The 27,477-nt window shown below is 41.4% G+C and overlaps 1 protein-coding gene across 7 annotated transcripts in view; it reads left to right on the top strand.

The window, feature by feature from the left end:
- LTK (leukocyte receptor tyrosine kinase) overlaps positions 1-27,477 on the top strand; it is a 159,148-nt gene that overhangs the window by 112,104 nt on the left and 19,567 nt on the right. For all 7 annotated transcript variants that reach the window (XM_013192469.3, XM_013192488.3, XM_013192419.3 and 4 more), the window contains 16 exons: positions 1,291-1,430; positions 3,345-3,482; positions 4,061-4,213; positions 5,347-5,447; positions 7,269-7,435; positions 12,110-12,204; positions 17,235-17,336; positions 19,228-19,405; positions 19,925-20,075; positions 22,092-22,223; positions 22,790-22,946; positions 23,798-23,980; positions 24,494-24,592; positions 25,102-25,254; positions 25,954-26,064; positions 26,712-26,898. In XM_013192469.3, coding sequence (XP_013047923.3) covers positions 1,291-1,430; positions 3,345-3,482; positions 4,061-4,213; positions 5,347-5,447; positions 7,269-7,435; positions 12,110-12,204; positions 17,235-17,336; positions 19,228-19,405; positions 19,925-20,075; positions 22,092-22,223; positions 22,790-22,946; positions 23,798-23,980; positions 24,494-24,592; positions 25,102-25,254; positions 25,954-26,064; positions 26,712-26,898 — 2,247 coding nt within the window. The remainder of the gene's footprint in view (positions 1-1,290; positions 1,431-3,344; positions 3,483-4,060; positions 4,214-5,346; positions 5,448-7,268; positions 7,436-12,109; positions 12,205-17,234; positions 17,337-19,227; positions 19,406-19,924; positions 20,076-22,091; positions 22,224-22,789; positions 22,947-23,797; positions 23,981-24,493; positions 24,593-25,101; positions 25,255-25,953; positions 26,065-26,711; positions 26,899-27,477) is intronic.

Genomic DNA, 27,477 nt, shown 5'->3' on the forward strand with positions numbered 1-27,477 from the left:
GGAAGTTTCTGAAGCTGAATTAAATTATATTGAACTAACGAATATGATATGATGGGACAGGAAACAGGAAAAAACAGGGTCACCTTGATAAGAGGAGCTCAGCCTCAGTTGAGTTTAGGGTATCTGTGGGTTTTTATGTGTGTGTACAAGAGTGATAGTGGAACATAATGGGTGGCCATAGAAGGGGGAGTAAGGAATTCTCCCCAGAAGAAGGGTGTATAGCTGGTTGTGATGGAATGACTGATTAAGGTGACTAAGCAGTTACAAGCAAAAGTGAAGAAGGTGAAAAATAATTTAAGTTGCTTTAATTTTTTGTGCAAGTTGTCAATCAGGTGGTCTGCGATTTTCACATTGTGTCCAGTAGATATCTGGTTGTTGTCGTCCAGAAGTTGCCTTCTAATCTGTTTCTGGTGTGGGGTGAGGGCAGATGATCATTCCATGGCAGCTGAAAGCATTTCCTAAATGAAAAAATAATACCAGGAGCAGAGCAACATACTTAGTAACATATCTTGACACTGGGGGGGGGACTCCTTCCAGCTAGCGGTGCCTCCTTCTCACCCTGCTGGCACTGACTTAGTGACACTCATCCAGGGTGCCAGCAGCAACATCAGCAGCATGTGGGTTATAGATAAATGTATCTGTCCGGTACTCTTTTCAGAAGAGAGCTCATAGCAGGGATTCCTCTGTTCCTATCCTTTTACAACCCCTTTACAAAAGTGTTTTAAATGTGTTTTATTTTCCTGCTACCACGAAGTGGAAGGGCAGGGTGGTTTTCTTTGTTGCTTTGTTGTTTTTTGTTTGATTGTTTTGTTTGTTTCTTTGTTTGTTTAAAAAAATGTTAGGAATCTTGTATTTTTTTTATTTTTATTTTATTGACACCTGGGTACCCTGACTCCTGTCAAACTGATTTGAGTGAGGTACTTCGAAAATTCTCATTAGGTGTCTCTGTCTAGCTTTCAATGTCTAACAACCATCCTTAAAATTAGAGTATGTGGCACAATCTTTTTCTGAACTGCCACAAGGGCACTACAGTTGAGAAACCTTTGCTGTCTAGGAGTTACAGCATTTGTTCTGTGGGGAAATGCAAATTGCAACAATAGGATATGAGGCCAGGATAACTGAATATGAGCTTCTTAGGCTGAGTATCAATTGTTTTAAATGAACACCTGTTTGTTTATTGATCCTTTCCCATCTGAATACCATTGCTTGTATTTGGTACAGCATAGAATCTATGCTAGATGGACTCCAGCATGCTCTGTGTAGATCTGATAGCTCTTTGTTGTATTCTAGGATGAAATGGAAATCCGTGATGGCCCAGGTTGGCCGTATAGAAAGACCTTTTAAAATCACCTTGCTGTATTCAAACTGTGGAGCACAAGAGGTCGGACTGCTGGCAGTGGGCTCCTTGCAACTCAGAAACTGCTTTCATGGTATGTTGCGATGCAGTCAGGTTTGGAATAACCAAATGCAATGAGAAGAGAGAGCAGCATACTCAGCGAAACTGATCAGCGTGAGCAGAGTCGGTCAGATAGGATATATGTGAAAACTGAGTCACATCTAGAGTATCTGGCAGTGCTTACCTGTCAAGAGTTATATTTGCATGTGTTTTATGTGTGTACACACGTGTACATGTGCTCAGAAGGAAGAGTTGAAGTCCAAAATCGTAGAACTGCTTTTCAGGTTTGCTTTGCATGATATTTGTATGAGAAAGTAACAGGGTTCATGCGATATCCAGCAACAGGGATGGAGAAAATATCTGCCTAGATTATTTTGGTATTTACTATTTTTCTCCCTTAAATAGTAGTTGTAATAGTATCCTGTGTCACTGAAGGCTTTTCCATACTGGGGCTTCATCTTCCAAGTTTATAAAGAAAAGAAACATTGATCTGCAGTCTGTGGCATCTGTTTGCTACTGCCAGGCTGAGAACTTCTGTCCAAAATGAAAATAATTAGAATGTAATTATTTTCTCCAAAATACCAAGTGCTCAGCTCAGAAATGCTCAGTTTTACCTGGTATTTTCAATTCTGTTGCCAATGTCATGCAAATGATCCTCAGTACCTGCGCAGAACCCTGCTAATGTCATTTAGGCTTCTTGGAAGTCTGTTGGTGCAGGCAGCTTGCAGGTTGGAGACGTAATCATCTCCACTTCCTGGTTTTCATCCATTAATATAATGCTATTGCTTCTGTTTTGCAGACACTGTAGAAATATCTTTGAATGTAAATGTGAAATCTAAAAAGCTTCAATTGTTAAAGGAGAATACTGGTTTCACAGAGCTGTTTCATTATATATCATGAGACTGGTTTTGAGCATAAGAGAGATTTAATTTTACTGCAGTCGATCTTTTGATTTAACAAATTGTAAATTTTAATGCAATGTTTTTGACAGTCGTGGAGTTTTTGAGGGGATGCATACAGCCTGAAGCACTATGCTTAACCTCCAAACAGTCCCTAAATAAGCTGGCACGTACCCAGCGCAACACAGTGCCATGAAGAAATACTGTTTCAGGTGTCCTTCTCTCTACCTTCTAGGATTGGTTCTCTAAGTTTTGCATTATTTCCAGAGCAGTAACAATCCTGGCAGAACTTCTGCGCAGAGCTCTGCTAAACAGGAGCAGGTGCAGAAGAGACCTGCACATGCCTGCAGGTCCACAACTGATCTGTGCGCACGCACATCCACAGGACAGGCCGGCTACACTGAGTCATGATTTCAGGAAGTATCGGACTTAAAAATTGTATTTAAACCAGTTGCTGGGTACCTGTGCAGTCAGTTAAACACTCCTGGAGCGTAGTTGACTAGGCTAGTTAAAGTGCATGAGTAAAGGTCCTACACACTGAGCCGGACTGCCAGGCTGGATGCCACAAAGCCAGTGCAGAAATGTGCAAGCAGCACAAATATTAGTTAAGCCTGACTCTCAAAAGGGCATAACAATGTGTCCATCAGGACCGGAGCTAAGCGGGTATCACTACCTCCAGCAGCAGAGTGTCATGCAGCCTGCCAAAGCTGTCTGATAGATGCGCAGTCACATGTGCAGAACCAAGGAACATACTATGGTAGGAGGATGCAGGATCCTTAGTAAAAGTAAAATAAAAATTTGATTATCTGAAGATAGCACAAACACAGCAAAAGACAGTGTGTGCATGAAAGAAAAAAGAACGATGAATTTGGTCTCCGTGAGAGCCGAGACAATCTGGGAATCTCATGATACTTACCTCATCAGGTAAGTATTTTTTTTATCACCCAGAGGACACTTTCTGAGCTCATACATGTGAAGGCTGATACATATGAAGGAACATATACATTCTTCCAGCTCATCTCTGAGTTTCATTCTCCTTTTTCCTTTAGATAAAGAAAATCAAGATCTTTCTATATATGACAAAGGTTCAGCTTTCCCTTGCCTTCATGGAGGCTGTGTTAGCCACCTACAAATCTGTGAATTCATCAGTGATTGCCCTGCCAAAGAAGTGGAAGGAGTGAGGTGTGGTGAGTATGTGGCATGGCACTTCATGGGAACCTTCATCCCATTAGAACAAACAATTTAGAACAATATGTTAAATTGATTCCATCTCTACCTTAATTCAGTACTTTTCCTCCTGAAATAATTTAGCCTATTTTCATTAATTTGATGTTAGATTTCTATTAAAAAAAATTACTCCATATAGGATAAATTTTATTTATTTATTTTTATTTAATATCGCAGTAACTAGTTCAGCGACCTGCCTTTCATATTTGTAAATCTTATTTAAACATCTGCAGCTGGGTGAGAAATTCTTTATGGACCCGAGGTCTGAACCTCCCTTTGAGGAAACCTCCCCAATCAGGAAGGCACTGATCGTTATTCTCATGCCAATCACCAACACAATCAGTCATAAATATGCCCCTCCCAGATCCCCATTCAGAGCTCATAACTGAGACCTATTAATATTTTAACATTGAAAAACACGGTGGCATAAATGGGGTAGCTTGGAGAACCATAATGAATTTTGACTTTTGTTGCAGTTTGTCTTTTTCCATAATCAGGTTTCTCCTGTTTTCCTAGTTTTTCTTGTTCTCCATTGTAGATAGTCTCCCAGAGGGCTCACATTGCTCTTTTGAAGAGGGTCCATGTGGCTGGACACTGAATGAAACTGCAGCATCTCCTTGGTCTATTAGGGGCTTTACTGAAATGATTCAAGGTCATTCATTTGTAGGGTCTACCTTGCAAACCACTGAAGGTAGGTTCCTCATAGTTCTCTCTCAGTATGCCTGTGTGTGTATGTGTGCGTGCATGTGTACAACAGTCTTCAACTTAGGTGTTTTTTTGATTAGTTTAAAACTTTTTGCACCACCCCTTTCTGAATCAGATTTAGCATCGGTATTATCTAGACTAATTTTAAATGTAGCTAAAATTAATTTTTGATCATTCAGAACTTAATATGAAATGTTCTGCAGCAAAGCTAATATGAATCTGTAGGAGTCTAGGATTTGTCTTCACCTTTAAAAAGAATTACATGATGATTTTACTCTTCTCCATATATACCTCTTCTCTCCATGCTCTTATGAGCTATGCAATTGCAGTGTACTTCAGCAGCAGCATGATAGCTGCTGCATCACAAAGTAAAAATTGATGAAGAGAACTAAGCAACTTGTAGAAACACAAATCTTCTGGAGACTCTTGTCGGATTCTGGCAGTAGGTTAGAAGGAGCATCACATGTAAATCTATCCCAAGACCAAGTGATAATACATATTCTATGCTGTAGAATACCACAGGGAAAAAAATAAATATATATATATTCCCAGAACCATCAGCTTGCTAAATAAGGATGGAGGCCAGACTTTCACATGTTCAGGTTTGAAGTCACAAGTGTTCAGCATAGCTGAGTTTTTCGTTTACATTTCCCTGTCAAAGTGAAGGGCATCCATATGATTGTCCTGTTTGTCTCTTGAGGGCTTGTTTAAACTGTTCCTATGAACAAAGACCACAACTAAGCAATTCCAGTGCACAGTTTGTCTCAGCAAGTCATTGATGAAAATGGTGTAAGAATAATGGTTGATCAAAGAGCACAGTGTAGATTGCTCAGAACCCTTGTATGGGAATGTACTTGAGTGGTTTCTGAGGTTTATGCACTCATGTTCCAGGGAAGGGTTTGGGAAGTTTCTTTTTGTGCTGCTGAAATCTACAGTGAATGTTCATTGTATCTCATGGTAATAAATGTGCTCTCAAGACATGTTTCTACCATGCTCTCCTACTTACACTGTGCTTCAGCACAATGATGTTAGTTTTTCAAGAGGGTTTTATGCTGTCTTTTTATAAAGCAAAACATTGTCTTTTTTCTTTTTTTTTCTAATTCACTTTTCTGTTCAAAGGACACTTCCTCCATCTGCGAGCAGAGAGCAATCACACAAGTGGTATGGCCAAGGCTTACAGTACCAGTTTACCAGCAAGTATTGCCACTGAAGATTACCAGGTATATTGCTCTGTCTAAGCACTTCTGTGTAGGTAGTCCTCAGGCTGCACACTGTTTGTGTAATATGCCTGTTCTCCCTGTGCCTCTGCCCAATGTCTAAAACACTGGAAAGCAGAAGAGCAGACTCTACTGCCTAGCTCACTACTTGTAGAACACCAGAAAAGAGACATGAGGGGCATTCCCAGTAAGTAAAAGCAGGATTGTCAAATCAACTCCTAGATATGGAAAACTCCCTTGCTTGGTTGTACTGACCATTCCTCTGAAGTGAACCCAGCACCTGAATTGTGTGGGGTGTCTTTGGTTTATAGGAGAGGGAGTTCACTATCTGAGTGTGTTGAGCCATTCAGTATACATGCTGATGAGACTTTTTAAATTCTGTACCACTTTGCTAGGAATTAACAAACTTGACAGCTTCCCTGAGAATAGGAGCATGCAGTTTGCGGGGCATTAGACCTTCCAGGAATAGATGGAGCCAATAAACTTCTGTTCATGTTCTTCAGAAATTTCAGAACATGAAGGCAACCTGGCATGTATAAAATCACGTATCCTGCCTTCAGCCCAGATCCCTACGAAGTATAAGGAGAGCTTCAAGATGCTGTAATTAAAAATATTAAATAATACTGAACTCATAACACTTAGGAAAATTAAGTTGCAAGTTTGAGTTGGAGTCCAGCCGTGCTAGGGGAAAACAGAAAGCTTTGATGCCTCCTAATTAGAGCTGGCAACAGAAAAACAGTGCAGGTGCCAAAAATGTAGCTTCAGCATTTATATTTGTTTATAAATTCAGGTCAAGTTTTCTGGGTAGTTCCAACAAAATAAAATGTGCTTGGAGCTAGGTTTACACAACCAGGAGCAGTTACTGTCGGTTATGGGTGTCATACAGGAGATCCAGAACCGTTCTTTCTTTCATTGACAAAGATTTGAATGCACATTTCAGGAGCAAGGAACTTCTCTTGGTTGTGTACATGCATGCATATGCTCCCTCTCTTGCTGGTGTTCTCAGCAGCTGAGTGCTCACAGCAGCAGTGGAAATGGCAGTTCTCTCTTGATCTGCAGCAAAATGGCAGTGGCTGCCTCACAGAGAGAAAGAGTTCTGCTTAAAATACTCTTCGACCTGGTGACCAAGTTGCTTACCTGCCATATGGGTGCTATGGTTCAGATGGTGTCTGTGACTTGGAGCAAGTATATAGACTAGAGTTTTCTGTCTGTGGAGGCAGCCTAATTGCTCATTTCCTGAGCATTTGAGGCAGGGCATCGCTCCCTTTACAGTGGTTTTGTGCCAAGTAGTGCCTGGGTATGGACTGAGCCACATCAGTGCAACATGTTAGCATGGGTGATTAAAATGGAAAACCTTAAAAGAAGTAAACTGTTTCAACACCTTTGACAGGAAACTTTAGGCCAGTGGGAATACTGAGGAGGAATGTGTTTAGGATTTCTTTTCTGCAATAATCCAGCTCTAGAAGAAGTATTTAATGATAGAGCATTTCTTGAGTTTAAGCCTGTGTTCCTCTGCTCTACTGCCTGTTGCTCCTGAAGGAGGTAACAGTCACCCAGATGATGTCTGAGGCCATTAATATAGACATTAGCGTTTGCAGAACAGCTGCCCAACAGGAATGTCAGTTAGGGTCTCCACTGAGAAAATTCTGTACCAGGAACAGTGATGAGTCACACAAAAGCATTGGTGGCCTTGCTGTGTCTTATTAAACAGTTTGACTCAGGATCAAATGTTTGGTGTCTCAAATCCCTAAGGAGGGGAGTAATAAATACTGCTCCCTTCTTATCAGAGGATATCATTCTTTTTCTGTTCTTCCTCTATTACAGATCCAGTTCTCAGTGCATGTTTTTGGCAGCTACAATGGTACTGTCTCCTTCTCTGTCAGGGAAGAGATAAAAGGAGCTCCAATAATCTTGCCAATGTGGGAAAGAGCAGGGAGCTGGAGTGATCACTGGTTTCTCGTGACTTTACCAATGCCAGTGCTTCAAAACCGGTAAGAACACCATCAGCAGCACCCAGGGATATCCCTATGGGTTTAGTAAATTATTAGTGTCTTAACTGAGAAGTATGACTTTCATTCTTGCCTTCTTCCAGGGCCATTTCTAATGACAAAATTAGAGGAGTGTAGCAATTTTGCTTGCTGAGGAAGTCTTCTGTCATATTTACATATCTTCATAGACACATACAGCTTAGATCAGCACTTCCATGCGGTCTCAAATGATGTTTAGGTTGTGCTTTCTCAGACTGATAAAATACACAGTTGTGCAGGCAAAATGCTCCCACTAGGGAAACAGGTAAACTAGCGAAAACTGCACTCTGTACTCCTACAGTAAAAGCAGGCGTATGACTCAAACAAATGACTGTGGTAAAATTAGTTCAGCCAGTACAGCTTTCTAGTCTCGGGTCTATATCAGTGCAACCTAGGAAATGGAGATCATTCATTGCTACATCACTTATGAAACAATCTCAGCAAAAGACTGTGGCCCAAATCAGACTTCCACAAGAGTGTGTATCACAGTTTTGGATGTAAAAATATAGCACGACATCAAATGAAGTCAAATATTGAAGATTTCAAGAATTTCTGCCCAATCGATTTTTAATCATACATTTCTTCTCCATTTCATGCCAGTCAATTTCAAGCTATGAAGTGATGTTGGCAGCAGGTTATTTTTCACAGTACAAATGATTTTTAAATTGCTCCAATCTGATTTTTACATCTTCCTCAAGAAGGCCTGTCTCACATGACACTTTAGACCAAAAAAAAAAATCAATCTCAAAGTGTATGCAGTGAATATTATAAATGGAAAAAGATCTATCTAATATTGGCAATAAAATAGTGTCTCAAAACTTCATGGATTAGAAGGTATGAAAGGATTGCTCATAACTTCAAATGTTCCCTACATCTTTTTGTAAAAGGCTAAGAATTTGGGTCTGGGAGTGATAATAATTCAGATCCAAGCAGCACTAAAGTGGAGAGAGGGTGGGAGAATGTTGTTCTACCCTTTTGCTAGTTTAATTTCATTATTACTTTTGGTCTCTACATTACCAAGTGTTCACCATAAGCACCATTGTCATGAATTATTCCATCGGAATAGGGTAGGTCTGCAAGCTGGCAATGTAATTAATATTATTGTCTGGCAGTCTGGAGCCCTGTGGGTAAGCATATGTTTAGTTCTGTGTATTTAATGTTTGACCAGTGAATTTGTCCAGAATAGCTTTTTTCCTCAGGCATTTTCATCTGGACCTAACCAGAGCAGAGTCTTAAGGGCTCTTCAGAGTTGTTAAAGAGCTTCTGCCTCCTCTGATAAATGGCCTCTTACGTTTGTTTGCAAAGACTGATTTCTGTATCAGCCCTCAGTTCTACAGGGAAACAGATCTTCTGTGGCAGGATGGAAGGGATAGGTTTTAGGGAGCACTAGCCAGCAATCCATGAGAAAAAATGAAATTCAAATACTGCTATGTCTGAAAGAGTTGAGCACTCAGACAAAATGGAAGAATTAGGTAGATCATGTGTGCATGTATTATGACAGTCTGTTTCAAATAGTTAAATCTTGTTTCACCTTGTGTAACCTTCTTGTATGCCATTTTCAAGCAAATTTAAGAAGTGGGTAATTTATCATGTGACACAACAGTGGTAATTGCTATGGGTAAGGCTGGAACAGTTCAGTCTAGCAAGCAGACCTGTGCTACCTGGGCTAAAGAGGTGACTGAAAACCATAGTAAGTTGTCATTTGATGCGCTGATCTCTAACAGAAATAGAATCACAGAATCATTCCAGTTGGAAAAGACCTCTAGGATCATCTAGTCCAACCTTTAAACTAGTAGTGACAAGTCCACCACCAAACCATGCTACTAAGTTCTACATTCCTTGCTGGAAAGTGTTGCAGCTATTTGACCCAAGTGAGGAAACCCTGGCCTTTGTACTCCCGGGACACCTGGTTGCATCCCAAGCCTCTTGTCTTGTTCTTGCCATGCTGCTTCTGCCCTGTCTCACCTTCTGTTAGCACTCAGTCAGCACTCTTCCTTGTTTTTGAACACTTGGTTTCTCTTCCTTCTCCCCCAAGCTGTCATTTGTGAACACGTTTTACCTGTCTCACACTTCCAGTCCTAATCTCTGTCTCTGACCTTCTCCCTGCTTCTTGCTTCAACCTCTCTTCCAGAAGGTGCTATGTCTCTGTGGCTTTTTACAAAGCCTGACTCAACTCCCTGCCCTTCTGCTCCCTACTTCTCCTAGTCATCTCTTGCACTCTTTTATTTAGAAGACCCCAAACTTACAGTCAAGGTTTATTCCCAGTCTTTCTGCTCCCATGGGCTACTTGTTTTTGTCTGTAGAACTCAGGCCCAAACGCCTTGCACATTAAGTTCAAAATCCCCTGCCGTAATGTTCCCAGGGAGCTCTCCAAGATGCCACCTTGTTCACTCTGGAAATCAGTTCAGTCAAGTTCTTTCTTCTGTTTGTCCAGATTCAGCAAAACAATGAATGGTTATGGGAGAAAATACTGGATGACAGCCAGTAACAAACTGGAAGGAGAGAAGCCTTGGCAAGTAGGAGTAGGAGCTCATGGAGGGGATATATACATAGTTTTTAGCAGCAGATTCCCCATACTAATTTATTTCTTAGGAAAGAAAGAAGACAAATTAAACAATTCCCTGATCAGTCTCCCAGCTGGGCACCTAGCTACTTGAAAAACTGTTTCTGGTGATCAGTTGGCATATTCTCTCACTTGGTTCACATACAAAGGGAAAAAGGCTGCTATCAGAAGTAAATCAGGCAGGTAGAAGACTAGACAGCAGATAGCTGGAAAGGGTAATATGTTAGAGCAGCAAAATGAATTCAGTGAAAAGGAACACTGGAAACCCCTCTGGCTAATGCAGCACAGAGTTCAAAAGGCAAATTCCTCCCCTTTTTCTGAAGTTACAAGGAAGGGGATGCATAAAGAGCCCAGAACTTATGAGATGTCTGTTTTTATGCACCGGGGGATGAGGGTCATTCCCTAGGCACAGTGCCCCTCTCTTGTTCCAAGTCTGTGGACCAGATGCACTAGCTTGAGCTGACCAAAGCGATGCTGATATGGGTGTCTTAAGTAACGAGTAGGCTGTGGTGCTATATCTATAACTATGGATCCTAGAAGTGCCCTAATCCTGGGCTCAAGGTGCTGTGACTTTCACTTCCATCAAATGTTCTGGGACTGTGCAAGGTCTGAAAATGCAGAAATATTGCTAAACCTGCTAATAAAGAGAAGGGCTTATGTAGGAAGGTGATCCAGTGGTAAATTTCTCTGCTAACCCTGTACCTAAGGGAGTAGTCATCCAAGGGACACTTGATTTGCATCTGCTGCACCAACACTTATTCCCAGAGGGTTCAGATTCTGTAGGTATTAATGCTTTCATTTAAGCACAAGGGGCTATTCTTGAGTTAGGATAAAAACAGCTGATCCCTAAAGATTTTGATTCAACTGTGCAACATCATATTAACTGTGGATGTTAATATGTGGGATGTGCATGTGACTGAGCACTGGCACAGGTTTCCCAGAGAGGCTGTGGAGCCTTCCTCTTTGGAGATCTTCGGAATTCATCTGGGCATGGTCCTGGGCAACCAGCTCCAGGTGGCCCTGCTTGAGCAGGGCGGTTAGACCAGATGGCCTCCACAGGTAGATGCCAACCTCAACCGTTCTGTGATTCTGCGACATGGACCAACATTTGGCTGGTGGGTGGAATATGCATGCATGCTCTATTGCCACTAATTTGGAACAAGGGTGTACCTAGGCTGCAAGATTAAAGTGTTAGGCAGGTCAACGCTTGATCTCTCATAAATCACGATTGAGCTTCGGCAGTGACAGCAGTAGAGGTCTGCTCCATATGCTTTTAATAAGCTGTAAACAGACTGGACATCAGACACCTGTTTATTTCTGAAGTTTAATGAAAAACAATTTAGTCCTACCTGCTAGGAGGAGGTCCTTCAGCCCATTTTCTTTCCTCCTTCTGAATTCAGAATGTGGCAATGCACATGGGGCTTGACAGACCTCCTAGATAAGTAGCTAACACCTGGTCATGGTGGGAAAAGTGACCTAGCCCAGAATGCAAACACTTCAGTGAGTTATGGCTGAAATTTATAATGGCTTGACCTTCAGCTGAAATAAATTTGTCACCTTGTCATTATGCTGAGTTACATTGTTCAAGCCTCTATCATTGTTCAAGATCTCTATCTATTTGGATATTGTTGTTCTGTTCAGTTTTTATTTTGACAGTCTGTTTGGGGACAGTAAGAAGGAGATTTTTTTTTCCATTTCCTTTTGCATGTGCCAAATTCCGTTACCATGGTTGAATAAGAATGGTTGTACATTTATAAATATTTGTGAGGGACGGTAGCTTGTGTTTCTACATGTATGTGCAGACAGCAGAAGTAGGGTTCTCATATTTGTTCCACATGAAGTGTGGCATTATATGAATGTTGGTTGGTCCTTACTAACTGTTGGTATGTGGATAAGATTTCTAGCAAGCCTTTTGGCTGCTCAATGGGTCTTGTCTGAAGGAAACACTCTAAACTGTGATTATCACGATTGGTTGATAAGGGAACATTATATATATGTGTGTGTGTGTATATATATATATATATATTAAAAAAAAACTCTTCTGTCTTCTCTAAAACTTCTGTCTTACTGAAAAGGTTTAAGCTGCAACTCCTGGCAACCTGGGGCTGGAATTCCCAAGCTGACATAGCTATTGACAATATTACATTTGGACTGGACTGCTTCAATGACGGTAAGTCACACGTTACAGAATCCCTTATAGAATTTGGGTAGTGTAATCAGCATGCCACTGATCCAGGAGACATTTGTTCTGTTTCCCCCACAGAGTGCACATGGTTCATTTGCGTTAGTGTTTACAGTAGAATGACATCTTATATCAGATCTACTGAAGATTGAAAGTAGAGGCGATTTTACAGTGTGTTCATCCCCTAGTGTTCTTTCTTTTCTCTAATCTGGGATATCCTATATCACATAGTAGAGACCTGCCTGTGTGTCTTGGCAATAAACACTTGACTTATGCCTGAGCCTTAAGTGGAAGAATTACATCACCTTGTTCTTCAGCAGTCCTCTATGACCCACACACCCTGACAATTGATAGCACAAGTTAATTTGTTGAAAACAAATGGGAAAGCCACTATATTTTAGGAGACAAAAGGAGGAAAATGGAGGAATAAAGTGTCTCTCTGACAGTAAAGTTCAGGTTGTTGCAACAAGTTTATTTTACCCTGCAAGGAGGTGCATCAAAAGTTACTGCCAGATATATGTAATAGATGCTTTCCTTTGTTTCATTACTGCTAATGTGACTGATCACAATGTATTCCACTGAAGATGGAGCCAGTGCTCATCTCCAAAGCATGTTAGCAAAAGAGCTGAATTTTCTTAGCAGACAAGTGGAGCGAGGTTGGATACTTGAACCACCTGGAAATACTAGAAACTGCCCTCTTTTTGTCCATGGATAACAGACCCATATGCTCTTTAGTAAAATAACAAAAGAATATGAAACACTTAAATTGTGACTTCTGTTGCAGACAAAATGTCCTGTGCTACCCTTCACATGTCACCACATCCATTATGTCAGCAGCGGGGGTAGCAACATATCCCTGAAGAGACTGGCTGTAGCCTAATGTACCATGTGGGAAGGCTTATGTTAAAACTGACATGTGTTAAAAGTTCTTCATTATCAAAAGCCCCTTTAACCTCCCACCTTCATCCGATTTGGTGTCATCTACTCTGTCCCTTTGTTCTGTGGGGACTGAGGACACACTTGTATAAAATGCTGAGCATGCACATTTTCATTTGAAATTAAGCGAAAGAGATGCTCCTTTAGGCTAAAGTCATCTGTCCACTCCAGCTACTTAACACCCCTGGCTCCCAAACACTTTGGGACCTCCACACTAACACTTTGTTTTGAAATCTGTGGAAATCTTTTGAGGAAACTGAATAGAGTGATTCCAGATGCTCTTGCGCCAGCTGCCATGCATCCAGATGCTGTAGTTTACTGCTCTCCTAAGAGCAAATATAGGCAGCAGTGTACCTGCAGAGATTTTGCTGTCTCTGGCATAGGGACGTAATATTTGACAAAGAGGTGGGACATAAATGCTACTGCGATAGTTTTATCAGAGCTTGTCCATTAGACAACACCCCCACCCCCACACCCCAGTTACTCCTCAATTTCAAATGCTATAAATCACACCAATGTCCAGGAGTAGCAGCCACTTACCCTATCTGAAGGTGTGACCCAGAGTTATGTGACTCATGCAGAAGACAGACATCATGAAGGAAATGTTTCTCGGAAGCCTTGTATTTGCCATTGTTCCTTGAATCCTCTTTGCAAATCGATGTTTTCTCGCCTCTAAAAGCAACTCCCTCGCATTTGTCTTCTCATGACTTTAATTCAGTTAGGTTGTGGAGAAGCCCAGCAGCTCTGCTGTGCTTTAAGTAATGAAATTATTTCTCCCTAGCAAGGAGAGGTTTCAGATGTCAGAGATGGAGCCAATTAAGATCCAAGCAGTGAATTCTTTGCATGAGGGCAACAGGAAGGACATATGGCAGGAAGGAAGAATATGCCGTTTGCTAGCATGTAAATATTAATTTCTTCATCTATTTCAATCCTGTAGTTCAATTGTTCTTCAAGACCTAGTGCAGACCTTGAAAGCCTTGCTTGTATGCATGCAAGCCAGGAAAGAAGGTGAGGTCTTCTATATCCCTCAACACCAAGAGGAAATTATTGGTAACACTTAGGAGGGAAAAAAGCACACAGTAGTGAGGGCAGCTCAAGAAATACCAGTAAGGACAAAAAACCAAACATCTCATTTTTTGGATGGCAGGCACTCGGTGGGGACAGATGCTTTCCCTGTGAGAAAGGCAAAATGAAACCATCTTCTGATTAATAAAATCACCCTGTGTAAGACAGTGTGACAGACCGGGTGACATGAATCTGATATGTTGTGAGAACTTTTAGGGAACAGGCAGAAAGATATTTTATCTTTTTAGTTAGCCAGGGCTAAATATGGGGTTCTAAAGAAGACAGTCTAAACATGAAAATGTGGGCTGGCATAGTGAATAGAATGCATCTGCATGATTGCTGTCCTCCCCAGTGCTTATGTGGTCACTGCTTTTACTGTTACATTTTAGTGCACTGAGCATGGTATTGTTCCAATTAAGATCACAGGTCTGTGGTCTGTCAAAGTGCACTCTATTGCCTTGGCCTAGGGGTTACATTTCATTCTGCACATCATTTACTCTTTCAAAGAAGGCTGTTTTTTACATGACAGGACTGTCCAAAGAGAGCTTTGTATGGCATACCTCTAGATTTTTACTTTGGAATCCCCAACCCAGCAAACCTGTCCTTTTTGGCCTGCCTGTCTCATTGCTTGAGGTGAATGGAGGTGGGTGGTTCAAGGTACTCAGCACTACCTCATTTGACTGATTCAGTAAGGTGTTGACTAGAAATACAGTTGGATCAGCCAAAAGGCTGGGGAACGGGGAGGCTGGTTGAGCTACCTCATTCTCTTTTCCACTCCAGGACGAGCTGGAGAGACTTCCAGGATTACTCCACCTGCATCTGTAAGGTGGGATCTCTGAAGAGATCATGCACAATTTGAGGATACTGCAAGGCACCTCTGATTAATTCCTGCCCCAAAACCACTCCATCTTTGTTTTTTGTTTTTTTATCTTTTTTTTTCTCATTACAATCCCAGAGACAGAGAAGAACTACTTGCTTTAGCTCTGTGCCTGCAGAAGATTCCCCTTCTCCTTTACACTTCTTCTGTCCCTCTGTGGTTTGTGAGTCAACAGCATAAGTACTGGAGTAATGGAGTTGTGTGTTCTTCCTATTTTTCTGATATAAGCACACCTTAACATAAAGAATTCTTGTTCTTTTCTGTTCGCCTATGGTCAATAATTTGGCTGTTAGAGGAGCAAATAGAAGCTAAAACAGACTAGAGCACCAGCTTCTGTATTCTAGGCCTACACCATATTTGTAGAAAATGCCACCTTACAAATTCATGTCTGGCAGCGCATAAAGGATCATGCTCGTAAGAGTTAACAGCTCTTGTGGACAGGCTGATGCTCAGCCTGTCAAGCAGCTTGTGTACTGAAAACAGAGGAGACAGAAGCTTTCTTCCAGCATGTGAGGATTTGAGACTGTTTGGAAAAGGAGGAAAGATTGTTTGTTTGGAAAAAAAGCATTGCCTTAGGATACTCAGTTGGGATGCTGCAAAAAAAATCCATGCAGACACAGACCGGGTCTGTATTTCGGGGACTGATTTACATTCCATCACTCTGGCAAACATAACCAGACTTCTTGTATGTCTCTAACTAAAACTGTTTTGACCTATGGGATTCATAATTCAGTTCAGGCCTTGGGAGACCAAGCATCTTTTCTGGCTATGCATTGTCTTTTTCATTTGGTTTTCCTTCTTGCCTTTGATCCAGATCATTTGTTTTGGGTTAATTTCATTTTTCACTTGCTTGACAACTCCATCCATTGAAGTTCTCTATCTCAGTATGAACAGAGTGTGTCAGTACAAAGCTCCCTTTTACTTCCATCCATCAATGTGCATTCAGTCAGACCTGGGGGAAATATTCTCAGGAGTACAAACACAGCAAGGTCACCATGCTTCAATTAGTTATTTGGCCTTTCTGACACAGCTAACAAGGGTGTTAATTATTGCTATTTAGAGTAGTGTCTTTGCAGCAGAGATAATTGTCCAGCTGGAACTGAGTCTCTTTTGAATAGAGCATCAAACAGCTGTTAGATTCTCACAACTGGAACAAATTGAAATATTTGTAATGTTTTTCAACTAATGAAAAATATTCAATATTAAATTAACTGAGGCCTCATAAAATTGAATGAAGTCTCTCCTTTTTCTTATCGCGATTTTCTAATCACAAAATAGATCTGCCTAAAAATGGGTAATTTAACTTTGGAAACAAGATGCCTGCAGAGTATAAAGCAAGTGTTCGGTTATTACTTTTTCCTATTCTATTTGGTTATACATGATGTTCTCAACGCATTCAGATGCTTTGGTTCAGCAGCTACTTTGAAGTCCCTCCTCTCTGAGATAGAGCTGATTTTTGAAGGTCTGTTTCACTGCTCATAAAAGCTACATTTTGCTCTGTGTTTTTCAAAAAGGTTCATCCAAAGATTTATGGCTCCTGTCACTGATATACTGCTGTTTCTTAACTATGTCTTTTAGTGAGACGTCATTTTATTTAGTATTTTATTCTATATGCAAGGTTGGGAGTTTCAAAGTTGTTTGGTTAGAGAAGAGTGACCCATTAGGCTGGTTTACCTACTATGACACTGTTAAGAACTGAAAATGACTTTTTTTTTGATATCACTGTCCTTTACACCTGCACTCATTTGGCTGTCCACAATTGTCATTTGCTCCTTTGACCAGCACAGCATCAGTACGTGTTATCTGTTCTCCCACACCATGTTTTCCCAAAGTCTCTTGTAATCGCAGACAGTGCAGTTTGCTGGCCAAGAAGCTTATTTTGCAGGTAAGCCTCCATAGGATAACACGGGGAGTTTGTGTTCATGTTAAGTCCCGCTGCTTTCAGCACAGATAGAAGTAGCTAAGACAAGATACAGGCCCAAAAGAATGGAGAAAAATGCTGGGTGTTTTCTGTCGAAGGTATTATTTACTTATTTTAACCAAATGGTTGCACTTCATTTGTTCATGTGGTCTTTAAATTTTCTCTCTCTCTTTCCTACCATCCTTCTGTCTCTCTCATCCATTCTACAAACTATTACAGGAAGACAAACAAATCATTTCAGTGGGAAGCGACAGTACCCACGGGAGATTAGTATCCCTGATGAGCATCTTCTGAACCCCCTGGAAGAGCCTTCCCTCCCAGGTAGATGATTCTGTACTGAAAAACTGTCTCTTGGCTGTAAGAGGTGGGTCCCTTTGCATCTCCTGTATGTGATCTGCCTGAGTGTGGTCTGCCTGACCTATAGCAACAGAGCAATGAAGTATAATCCTTCCCAAAGTTGTAGAGACCATGTCAGGTAGTCTCTGCTTGCTCCAGGACAGCGCTTTCCTGAAGTGCAACTCAGCAGTCCTTAAAGAACAGAATGTTTTTAAGGAAAACCAGAATCTTTAGGTAAAAAAGCTTTAAGAAGAAGCAGAAGCTACATGACTCAAATTCAAAACACACAAAAGCCAGGCCAGGAGAGAAGGGTGTAGGCCAGTTCAGGAAGGTGGGGATAGACAGAGGTCTACTGGGACTTAGTGAGTAATGAAGCTGAACCTAATGGGTGGGATAATACAGGTGTAAAGATGAAGATCCAGGGAGGGAAATAGGTGAAATACATATGGAAATCCACTGAGGAGAGAAACTGGATGAAAAGCAAGGAGGACAAGGGATACTAGGGACCAGTTTACTGATAGCAGTTGAGTGCCACTCTGAAGGACAGGTAACAGCTGCATGGGTGACTAGAGTTGTCTGAAGGAGGGCCTGAGGAGTGGAGGCTGGGGTTGCCTGAGGAGCCAAGCATAGAGAAGAAGCAAGAGGAGGTGACAAGACAGGACATATTAAGCTTGGAACACAACCAGTAAGTATTCAGGAAAGCATATTCCACCCCAGAACCTTCAATGAGACGTAAGATTCCTGTGTTTTGAGGTTGTTTTGCTGCCAACAAATAGCTGTGTTCACCTGAGATGTGACAATCTATATTGCTGTCAGTTTCTTAGTTAGCTTACATGGCAGAGATTTCTTTAGTGTAGCTAACATTCTTACCCCACTGATCCATCTGTGTGTTGGCAGGGTGACATCTGTTGAGGATAGTTTTGCTTGCCTTTTCCTTTAAATAAGATTAGACTTTTGTTTTTAAAAGGCTTGTGATTTTTACTGCTCTTTTAATCATTCAGCTTTTAAACAGTTCTGTGCTGGTAAATCCTGGGGCACTTGATTCTGACCCTTGTGTGTGCAGCATATCATACAGTTTTAAAAACTTTTACTACCTTTCATCAATGGTCACTAGTTGCAATGGCAGATGTTTTCGACTTTTATTTCTGTGTATATACTTCAGTTCTCACCTGGAAAATTGCATAATACATCCTTGTTTCATATGGGCGTTGAAAAGAAAAATTTGGTAATGTCTGTGAGGCACTTGGATAAACCCCCTCAGAATCCCCTCCCAACCCCACAGTGATGCATTTATCTGCAGTCCATGATTTATTAAATATTTTGCAGGAAATAAGGTGAGAGAAAAAAAGCAGTGACCATAAACAGAGCGCTATTCGTGCTGTGACTAGAAAAAAGCTAGGATAATGTGGTAAAAGCATTCTGTGATCATATAATTAAGGACAGTATTATAGTGAATTGTATTATGAGGGAACTGCATTAAAATTGAACAGTTAAATATATCTTTAGCACGTACCGTCTTTCAAGTCCTCAGCATTACAAATGTAAATTTAAGTATCTCTTTGCGTATAATTACCATCACAAGCATGTGATCAAATTGACCCATTCAGTTTTAAAGCCATGTACGTAGCCAATAGTGCTGCAACATGATCTTTCTCACAATCATCTAGTTTTTATGTAAAAATCATTAATGTCCTTTGTGAATAACAATGATGTGAAATTTGTTATCAAAGAATCACAAAGGAAATATATCAACAGGAACAGTTGCTCATTTGGATGGCACTTGGCCTTTAGTTACAGAGTTCTGTGAGTTATTGCACATGCCTGAGAAACACTGGGAAGCTCATACCTGCCCTAACTCTGGCTGTTCTGGTTACAGGGGACACGTCTGTTGTTCTCTGGTGGTTCACAACATGTGGTGCTAGTGGTCCACATGGGCCAACTCAAGCTCAGTGTGACAATGCCTATAAGAACAGCAATGTGTCGGTGACAGTGGAGAAAGAGGGCAGGCTTCGAGGAGTGCAAGTGTGGAGAGTGCCAGCCACAAACCGATACAGGTATGTATCCGTGCTGAAGAGGTAGCCATTTATCTACTTTCTGGCTGTGGAGTTTCAGCAAGCATAAGTGGGGGACCATCTTTATTGAGTGAGTGAAGAGAACAGCAACATAGAAAAGAAATAGCTAGCTGAAAGGATCTGTGTCTGAGCTACTGTTGAAACAGTGACTTAAGGGAGATAAGAACAGGGGTGACTGTGGGCATGCAATCAAAAAAAAATAGAAGTGCTACCATCATTTCAGTCCCAAAGCCTTGGTATTTTTGATTTGGCCATGCCAGCTCGTGCTGTTTGCTTCTGAAATCTGTCTCCAGTGCTCTGGCTTAGAGTTGATCAATCCTCTTGAGCAGCCTCGGCTGTGTGAGTATCAAAAAAAAGGATGGCCATGAGATGCTGCAGGGGGAGCCTGCTCTGGAGCAATGCCTGTTTGGGAGTGCAGGCTGGGGAGAGCTCACAGATGGAGATGCTTTGGGGGATGAGAAGTGTAAGATTTGTCTCTTTAACTACACCCATTTCTTTCAGGATTTCTGCCTATGGAGCAGCTGGAGGGAAGGGAGCCAAAAACCACAATAAGAGGTCCCACGGGGTCTTCATCTCAGCCACCTTCCAGCTGGAAAAAGATGAGCTGTTGTACATCTTAGTGGGGCAGCAGGGGGAAGATGCCTGTCCTGGGGTGAGGGCTGCACAAGCACATGTGGGCAGAGACTTTGCAGATAAGATTCAGTGGGTGGCTTGGGGTTTGGCTGAACTGGTGATGAAAGACAGAAATCCCAGGATCCAGCAATGAAATCCAGTCAGGACTGGGAAGAACCAATAAACCAAGTTAGAAAGAATCTCAAAACAAATGTAAAGAACTCTGAAAAGAAAAACGACTCCAAAATGCACAAATAAATACAAAGCCCACAGGAACTTTTCTTTAAGCTCCTGGTATTTAAATTCTTCATCGGTTTTCTTCTGCTTATTTTAAGAGGGGAGCTACTAGGCAAGAGTTGTGTGCTCCCTCTCTTATTTTTCTGCAGCCTGGATTTCTTTCTGTCTGCCAGGATTTCAGATAATTTTCCGTTATTTATGGAAGCAACTACAAGCCCTAAACAACATTCTGGCTGCACTTTCTTAGGTACTGTCTAAGCTTAGAGACAAATATCTAAATCCAAAGCCTATCAAAACCAGTGGGAATCTTTCCACTATCTACAGTGGCCCCTGAATTAGATGTATGTAATGGCAAAAGAAAACTACTCATGATGAACAGAAATTGATGACACAAATGGTTATACATGTGTCCGCTAACACCAGATTCGGTGATCTAAAAGTCCTTTTTATCAGTTAGGCTCAAAAGTTACCTCTTCAGCATGAATTCTTTGTTATTACCTCTTTCCAGAAATGTGATCTGCCAGCCCATGCCCAGGAACTCTTTTCCCCACAGATAGACTACTATGCAGACAGTTTTCTCATTTCCTCACAGATAGACTATGAAGTTTTGGGATGTGTATGTTGTTCTTGGAGGCATTCAAAGTTCCCATTAAACTTGCCCAGAGCACATGATGTCTTTCCCAGATACTACAACTGATTCTAAAATCAATATTTCTTCACCTTAGATAGTACAAGAATTACATCTAAAACATGCATTTGTATATCTGCAGTTCCCTGATAAACCTAGATAGTGGACCATCTAGGTTTAAGTCACAGTCTTCAAAGATTCCTTTATTACCTTATATTTCGTGAATTGTTCCCAAAATGGCAAGATATATCCCAGTACAACCTCCTTTTGGAAGATGCTATTGGAAAGTTTTCCCCCTTGGCCCAACTTTGTTTCTGGCTTTGGAAATCCTGCTGAGTGTGTATGTTAGTAACTGATGTGTTTGCTCCTTTCTGTGAAGAAGTTCTGCAGCTACAAACTTTCACTCTATCCTCAGATTTGCCCCAGTTGCTTTTCCCTGGTCCTCAGCTATGCTGCCATCCTTAGTCCTCTTCTTTGAATGAGAGGACACAGGCAACAGAACTGGCACCACACTTCTGGCCTAGATATGTGACGTGATCCACAGACATGGGGATTTCACGTGCACTAAGCTAACAGTAGTTTCTGAAATCATTCAGAATTCATCATCTGACTGACGTTGGGCAGATTTACAGTCATTGAAACTCGTGTAACTCAGTGTACACACACACAAAAAAATCTAAGATGGCCAAAGGTTCTTCACTTTTTTAACCTTTTCAGTGTCATCTAATACTTAGCAGGAATAAGAAGCTGGGACTCCAGGTACCTGTTCCAAGATGTGTAATTGGTTCACTGTTAACTATGTGCCTATCACCTCTGCTTTATGCATTTGTGAGCTTGAGAAATAGATAACAAATATAGCAGTAAGGAAGGTCTGAGAATTAATCCATAATTCAAATACATTTTAATGGTTTTGGATGTACGATATTCTAAAAATGAAAAAAAAAAAATATGTGATATCAATAGTGAGTTAATTGCTGTAATGCTTTCTTTTTAACTGTAGCATTTCTATTTTTAATTGCATGCGTGGCATAAGTTTGCAAGTCAGATGTAACAGTTCCATCCCTCAGCTCTTTTCCTTGTAGAAGAGCTCATCCTCCATATAGATAATATATATACTGATTTTACTGAGATAGATAAATCTCAAGAACTGGGCCTTGCTGATATACGAGTGTGTCTCTTGTTTCCTTTCAGGCCAATCCTCAAACCCAGAAGATCTGCTTAGGGGAGTCATCTCTCATTGAAGAAGATTATAAAAAAAGAAAGGACCTGAAGGACTGGGCTGGAGGAGGGGGTGGTGGAGGAGGGGCAACCTATGTCTTTAGAGTAAGTATTCCCTCTTTCCATCCAATCTGAGCAATGTTCAGCAGTGCAGCTACCTTTCACTATCTGTCATGACATATGATACTCAGTTCTTAAAAGAAAGTGCTGGAAAAGGAATGTCTTTTTCTCTTCCCCCTGTCTCCTCCACCTCTTACTATGTCTCTCCCTGTCTTTTTGTCTTTTTAATTGAAATTCTTTATCTCTTTTCATATCCTCGATCATACTTGTCACTGTCACTAAGCAAGCTGAACTGGTTCTTCAGTTCTTGACACCTCAGGTCTGGGAATCACACCAGGGTCCTGTTTTAATACTGGCAGCACTCCTACAAAAACAAACAAACAAACAAACAACAAAAAAAAACCCACTGGTATTCAATTGAACAGTTACTTTTGTACACAGAAACACCGTGTAAAGCATTTTTATAATGCAGTCAGGAAACAATCAGTAGTATTGCCCTGGCATTGGGCCACTCTTCTTTGGGTTGCTTTCATGCTTTTTGATGAGTTTGTGTAAGTTCACATATCCAAGGGACGTGAAGTTTTTCTGATGTTTGATGGGGGGTTTTCCAGCAGAAGGATGGGATTTTCGAACCTTTGCTCATCGCAGCAGGAGGAGGAGGAAAAGCCTACCTGAAGGCTCAGGACAACTCCCTGGATGATGTACCACTGGAGCAATTTGAGAACAGCACTGCAGTACCTGGAGTCAGTGGGAGGACTGGGGCAGCAGGTGAGATGCTAAAACCACACAAGTTCTGAATCTGATGGCTGAATTCACAAGCTGTCCTGTAGGCAAGAAGTGAGGAATTCTGTGGTAGCAGTAGTTAGAATTATGCTGGTAGACCCTAAAGGATGTCTTTTTATATGGTGTGTCACTAGATAAAAGAGAATGCACAGGACAGGTGATGAGTACTCCAGTAGAGACTATTCCATAGAAGGGCTCCTCTCTCCTCTGTAAAGACTCACAGAGTGAAAATGATGTATTGGGGGTGGAGCGCACTCCTCCATGCTGTAACAAGGGCCTTAGAAGAGAATACTTTTTTCCCTGTTACTCCCCTGAAAACCTAACAACAAGAATGTTTCTGGAATTATCCTAGAAATGGAAGCTTATTTATAATCTTGTAACAAATGTGCCTAGAATCCATTCCTAAGAGACAAAAAAATAAAATAAAAAAAAATAATCCGGTGGTTCTCCATCTCTTGCTGTGTAATGTCCTTATATAGAGGGACCACTAGAATGAGATGAGGAAATCCAGTTTAGTTTTAATTTCCCTAGGGAACTCAGCATGGCTGAAAGCCCTAATCAGTTATCCCAAAGGAGTCTGGTGGGCTCCTTATTTCCCCAGTGCCACTAGAAATTGACGCTAAAGCATTGGTTTTGCAGCAGGTACCCCAGGTCATGCACTAGATTTCTACTTTGTTATTATCTATGACAACAAGGAGCTTGTCTGTGTATTCTCTTACCCTTTAAGAAATAGTTAACTTGAAAGCAGGCACTTCTTAACACATTAATTAACGTTTATTTGTTTGTGCTTCCCTCACCTGCTCTTGTTTTTCATGTCTCACTCTCTGATTGTGAAGGTGGAGGTGGTGGCTGGCAAGATGTGACTCTGCTTCCTCAAGCTGGAAAGTCCCTTCTGGAAGGTGGAGAAGGGGGGCAAGCTTGTCCCCAAGCACTAGCCAAACTCCAGTGGGCCACCTCTGGTGGTTTTGGTGGGGGAGGAGGAGCTTGTACTTCTGGTGGAGGAGGTGGAGGCTACAGAGGTAGGTCTGATGAAGAAATAGTCATACTGTCTATTTTTGTACAATTCAGAGCACCTGCAGCTAGAGGCTAGAGCTCTCATTGCAGAGGTATGCTACTGCAGAAGATAATTCACAGACACTTCAACCTGAATTGTACAAACCTCCACCTCACTCCATCTATAGTTAACTGTGGAAGTCAAGGTTACAGAAGTATTTCTACAGGACTTAGTATTTGGAAGATGTGCTGAATAATCCCTTCATTTGTCCTTAAGTTGCCCAGGGAAAATGCTCCATTTATTTTTTCTGTTTCAAGCAAATACATATTAACCTTGCTGAACTGAGAAATTTCACTTGTCTTGGTACTTGTTGGGATGAATGAGTGTTATCCACTCATTCATTAGATGTTAAACATACTAATATCACTGAAAGGCTGCAGAGTGACTGCAGGTGTTTAGAAGCAGGAACAAATGTGACACTTCAAAGGCATCACATTTTTGCAGCATTGATCAGCTAACCATACTCTTCTTTCTCCAGGGGGGCATGCCTCTGACAACGATGATATGCTGGCTGGTGGGCAGGATGGCATCTCTTTTGTGAACCCCATTGGAGAGATCTTCTTGCATCCCCTGGCAGGTACAATGCACTTTTACTTCTTCCTCTTAGTTCTTTTCTTCCTCCTTTTCCTTCCCTTCTCTATTTCCTCTTTCCTGCTCCCTCTCCTCCTGCCTTTTCCTTTTATGCATTTCATGCAGGCATATTTCACTCTGCAGGCCAGTTCCTCAGCTGTGGTTATTGTTTTAAATTTGTCTGTAATGCTCTGGGACCTTTTCCCTCTCAATCTCCTAAGCCAGGGGAGACACCAGTCATCCAGTTTAACTGCACATCCTCAGTCCCAGACATTTCAGGTCAATTCACTTCTGGATCTCTCTGCTTGAGGAACACAATTCCTTCTTCCCCACCCCGAATCCCATCAGTTTTTTGACATGTGTCCACAGTATCTGCTGTCCTGGAAAGAGGGAGAGGAGTTGTATGTGCCTAGTCCTTTTTTTCTTTCCTTTCCTTTTTTTTTTTTTTTTTTCCTACTGTAAAAAGATGGGAAAAGCTAAGATAAAACTGTCTGTCCTTTCTGATTCTTCATTCAGCCATGGAGAGTCATGGTGAGGTGGAGGTTCAGATCTATCTTAACTGTAGCCACTGCCACTCAGACAACTGTAAGAGGGACCCTGACACCAACCTGCCAGTCTGTCAATGTGAGATAGGGGCTGTGCTAGCCAACGACAATGTCACCTGCACTGGTAAGACGTAGGACTTTTTTTTTTCCCTAATTGGATAATGCTTGTATTCATTGTGTCATCTCTCCTCTTGGCTTTTTTTTTTTTTATTCAAATACTCAATACTGAAAATTCCTGATGTCGTTTCTTTATATGCTGAGCTGCATGTCTATCATGATATACAAAATTCTGGTTTGGATTAGGTGGAAAGTGAAATATTTGTAAAAAAACACAGTGGAAATTTCTTGAATGGGCACAGTGTATCAGATATTTAAGCATAAATACCTTTCTTGTATAATATACCACCTAATGCTGAGGTATTTAAGCCACAAATTACTTCCTTCCACAGAAGTTTCTCACTGTGCCTGTTCGGCTGATGCCTGGTATTCATTATGTTTTTCTGACACAGTCTCTCAGAACTCCAAAGTATCAAGACTGTGGAGAGTTTCAATTTGTTAGCAGTGATGTCATCCATTAATAAAAAAACCTGAGGAATGGAAAAAAGAAACCTGTGTTTTATCAGTTAGATTTCTGTCTTAACAATGTTTTAAAAATGATTTAGATATTTTTTCAAACTCCAGGGCTGACTTTGTGTAATTTTTATAAGATGGTCTGGCCGTGATCTCTGTATTGTTTTCTGAAATAGAAGGAAACTTGACAGGGATTCTTTCCTGCAGCTTGGGTTGTTTCCTGATTAATCCACCTTTATTTTTCTTTTTCCAGTGCCACAGACTCACATCCCAGAGGGACACCTGCCTCTCCCACTCCTCCTAGCTGTGGTGGCTGTGATTGTAGTGCTTGGAATGATCCTCACTTGTGGCAGCCTCTCTATCAGTAAGAAAAACTTATTTCTTATCACCATTTGATTTGGCTGTACCCAACTAAATTAGACAAAAGGGGACCACCCAACCACATGCTGCTACTTCTAATATTTGGAGCCAGAGTGTTTTGGTCTCCCAGGTTGATCAGAGGGATGGAGAGAAAGAAACGATAGGAAATATTACTACCCCGCAGTTAAGCACAAGCATAATCCCAAAGGGCAATGACTGCTCTGTCCTGGTATTTGCTGCAGAGGAAAGCTTGGAAAGCCCTCTTTGCAGACACTTCCTTAGCAGCCATTGCTATATAGACTGAAGTCACAGTCTATAATTAAATATATAACTCATTCAGGGGAGCGGTATGGCTTTTGGGACTCAATAACAGCAAGGTGTCTTGTGGAGCAGCCTTTCCTCAGCCAATGTACAGAGAAGCAGAGGAAACCTAAGTTTCTCCATGATTAGGACTCTGCAGGGACTGTTTGTATATTCAGTATTAAATCGCTACAGGATGTGAAGAGAGTGATGCTGGCAAGCTAAAGATACTTCTTGAGCATTTGTAGTTACTGACTTGGGTTCTTCTTTCTGTTCTGTGTGGCTAGTATTGTATTTTCTCTCCAGGTGCTTATCTTGTTTGTGTATTTATATTTACCTCCCCACCCTCAGTTTATCACCTTAAGAAACAGCAGCTGGAAGGAGCCAGGGCACGACTGCAGAGCCCGGAGTATAAACTGAGCAAAATCCGCACATCAGCCATCATGACAGATTACAACCCTAACTACTGCTTCGCAGGGAAGGCTGCTACTCTGAGTGAGCTGAAGGAGATCCCACGGAAGAACATCTCTCTGCTTCGGTAAGGCTTGCTGCAGGGGCTGCTCTTTGGCACAGAAGAAAGGCACCCTGAACCAAAGGCAGAGGTAGAGCTCACACACTTGTTTTATTCACTGTCAAGCACCCAGAACAAGAAACTGAGGGCCTCCTGGGAAGCACCTAGTCCAGGCAAGGAAAAATGTGATGTGTGACGCTTTCTATGTTCTTTAAAATATTTTGATTCCATAAAGCTCTTAAGCGCAGGTATAAGTTCGTGAGTTTTCTGTTCAACGCTCCCATACAGAGCAGAGGGTATTTCACCTCTCTGTTCTTGTGTGATGTCCTGGATTACACCTCACACCTGGCAGTAGCTCCCTTCCAAATCTATAGCAGTATTTCTTTTTCTGCGTTTCCTGTCACAAGGAAATACACACTGGATTGCTCTTCTATTCCATACAGTGCAGGTCATCTCGATTAAAGCTATAAGCAAAGGAAAATCTTGATCATTCTTATATGTTGTCTTACTCCATCTCCTGAAGAGATCAGCCTGCAGCTTCCGTTATATGTTGTTTTCCAGTTCTTTCTTGCCTTGCTATTGCCACACCTTGTGTCAGGGCCCTAG

Source organism: Anser cygnoides, chromosome 5, assembly GCF_040182565.1.
Source record: "Anser cygnoides isolate HZ-2024a breed goose chromosome 5, Taihu_goose_T2T_genome, whole genome shotgun sequence".
NCBI classification, from domain to species: domain Eukaryota; kingdom Metazoa; phylum Chordata; class Aves; order Anseriformes; family Anatidae; genus Anser; species Anser cygnoides.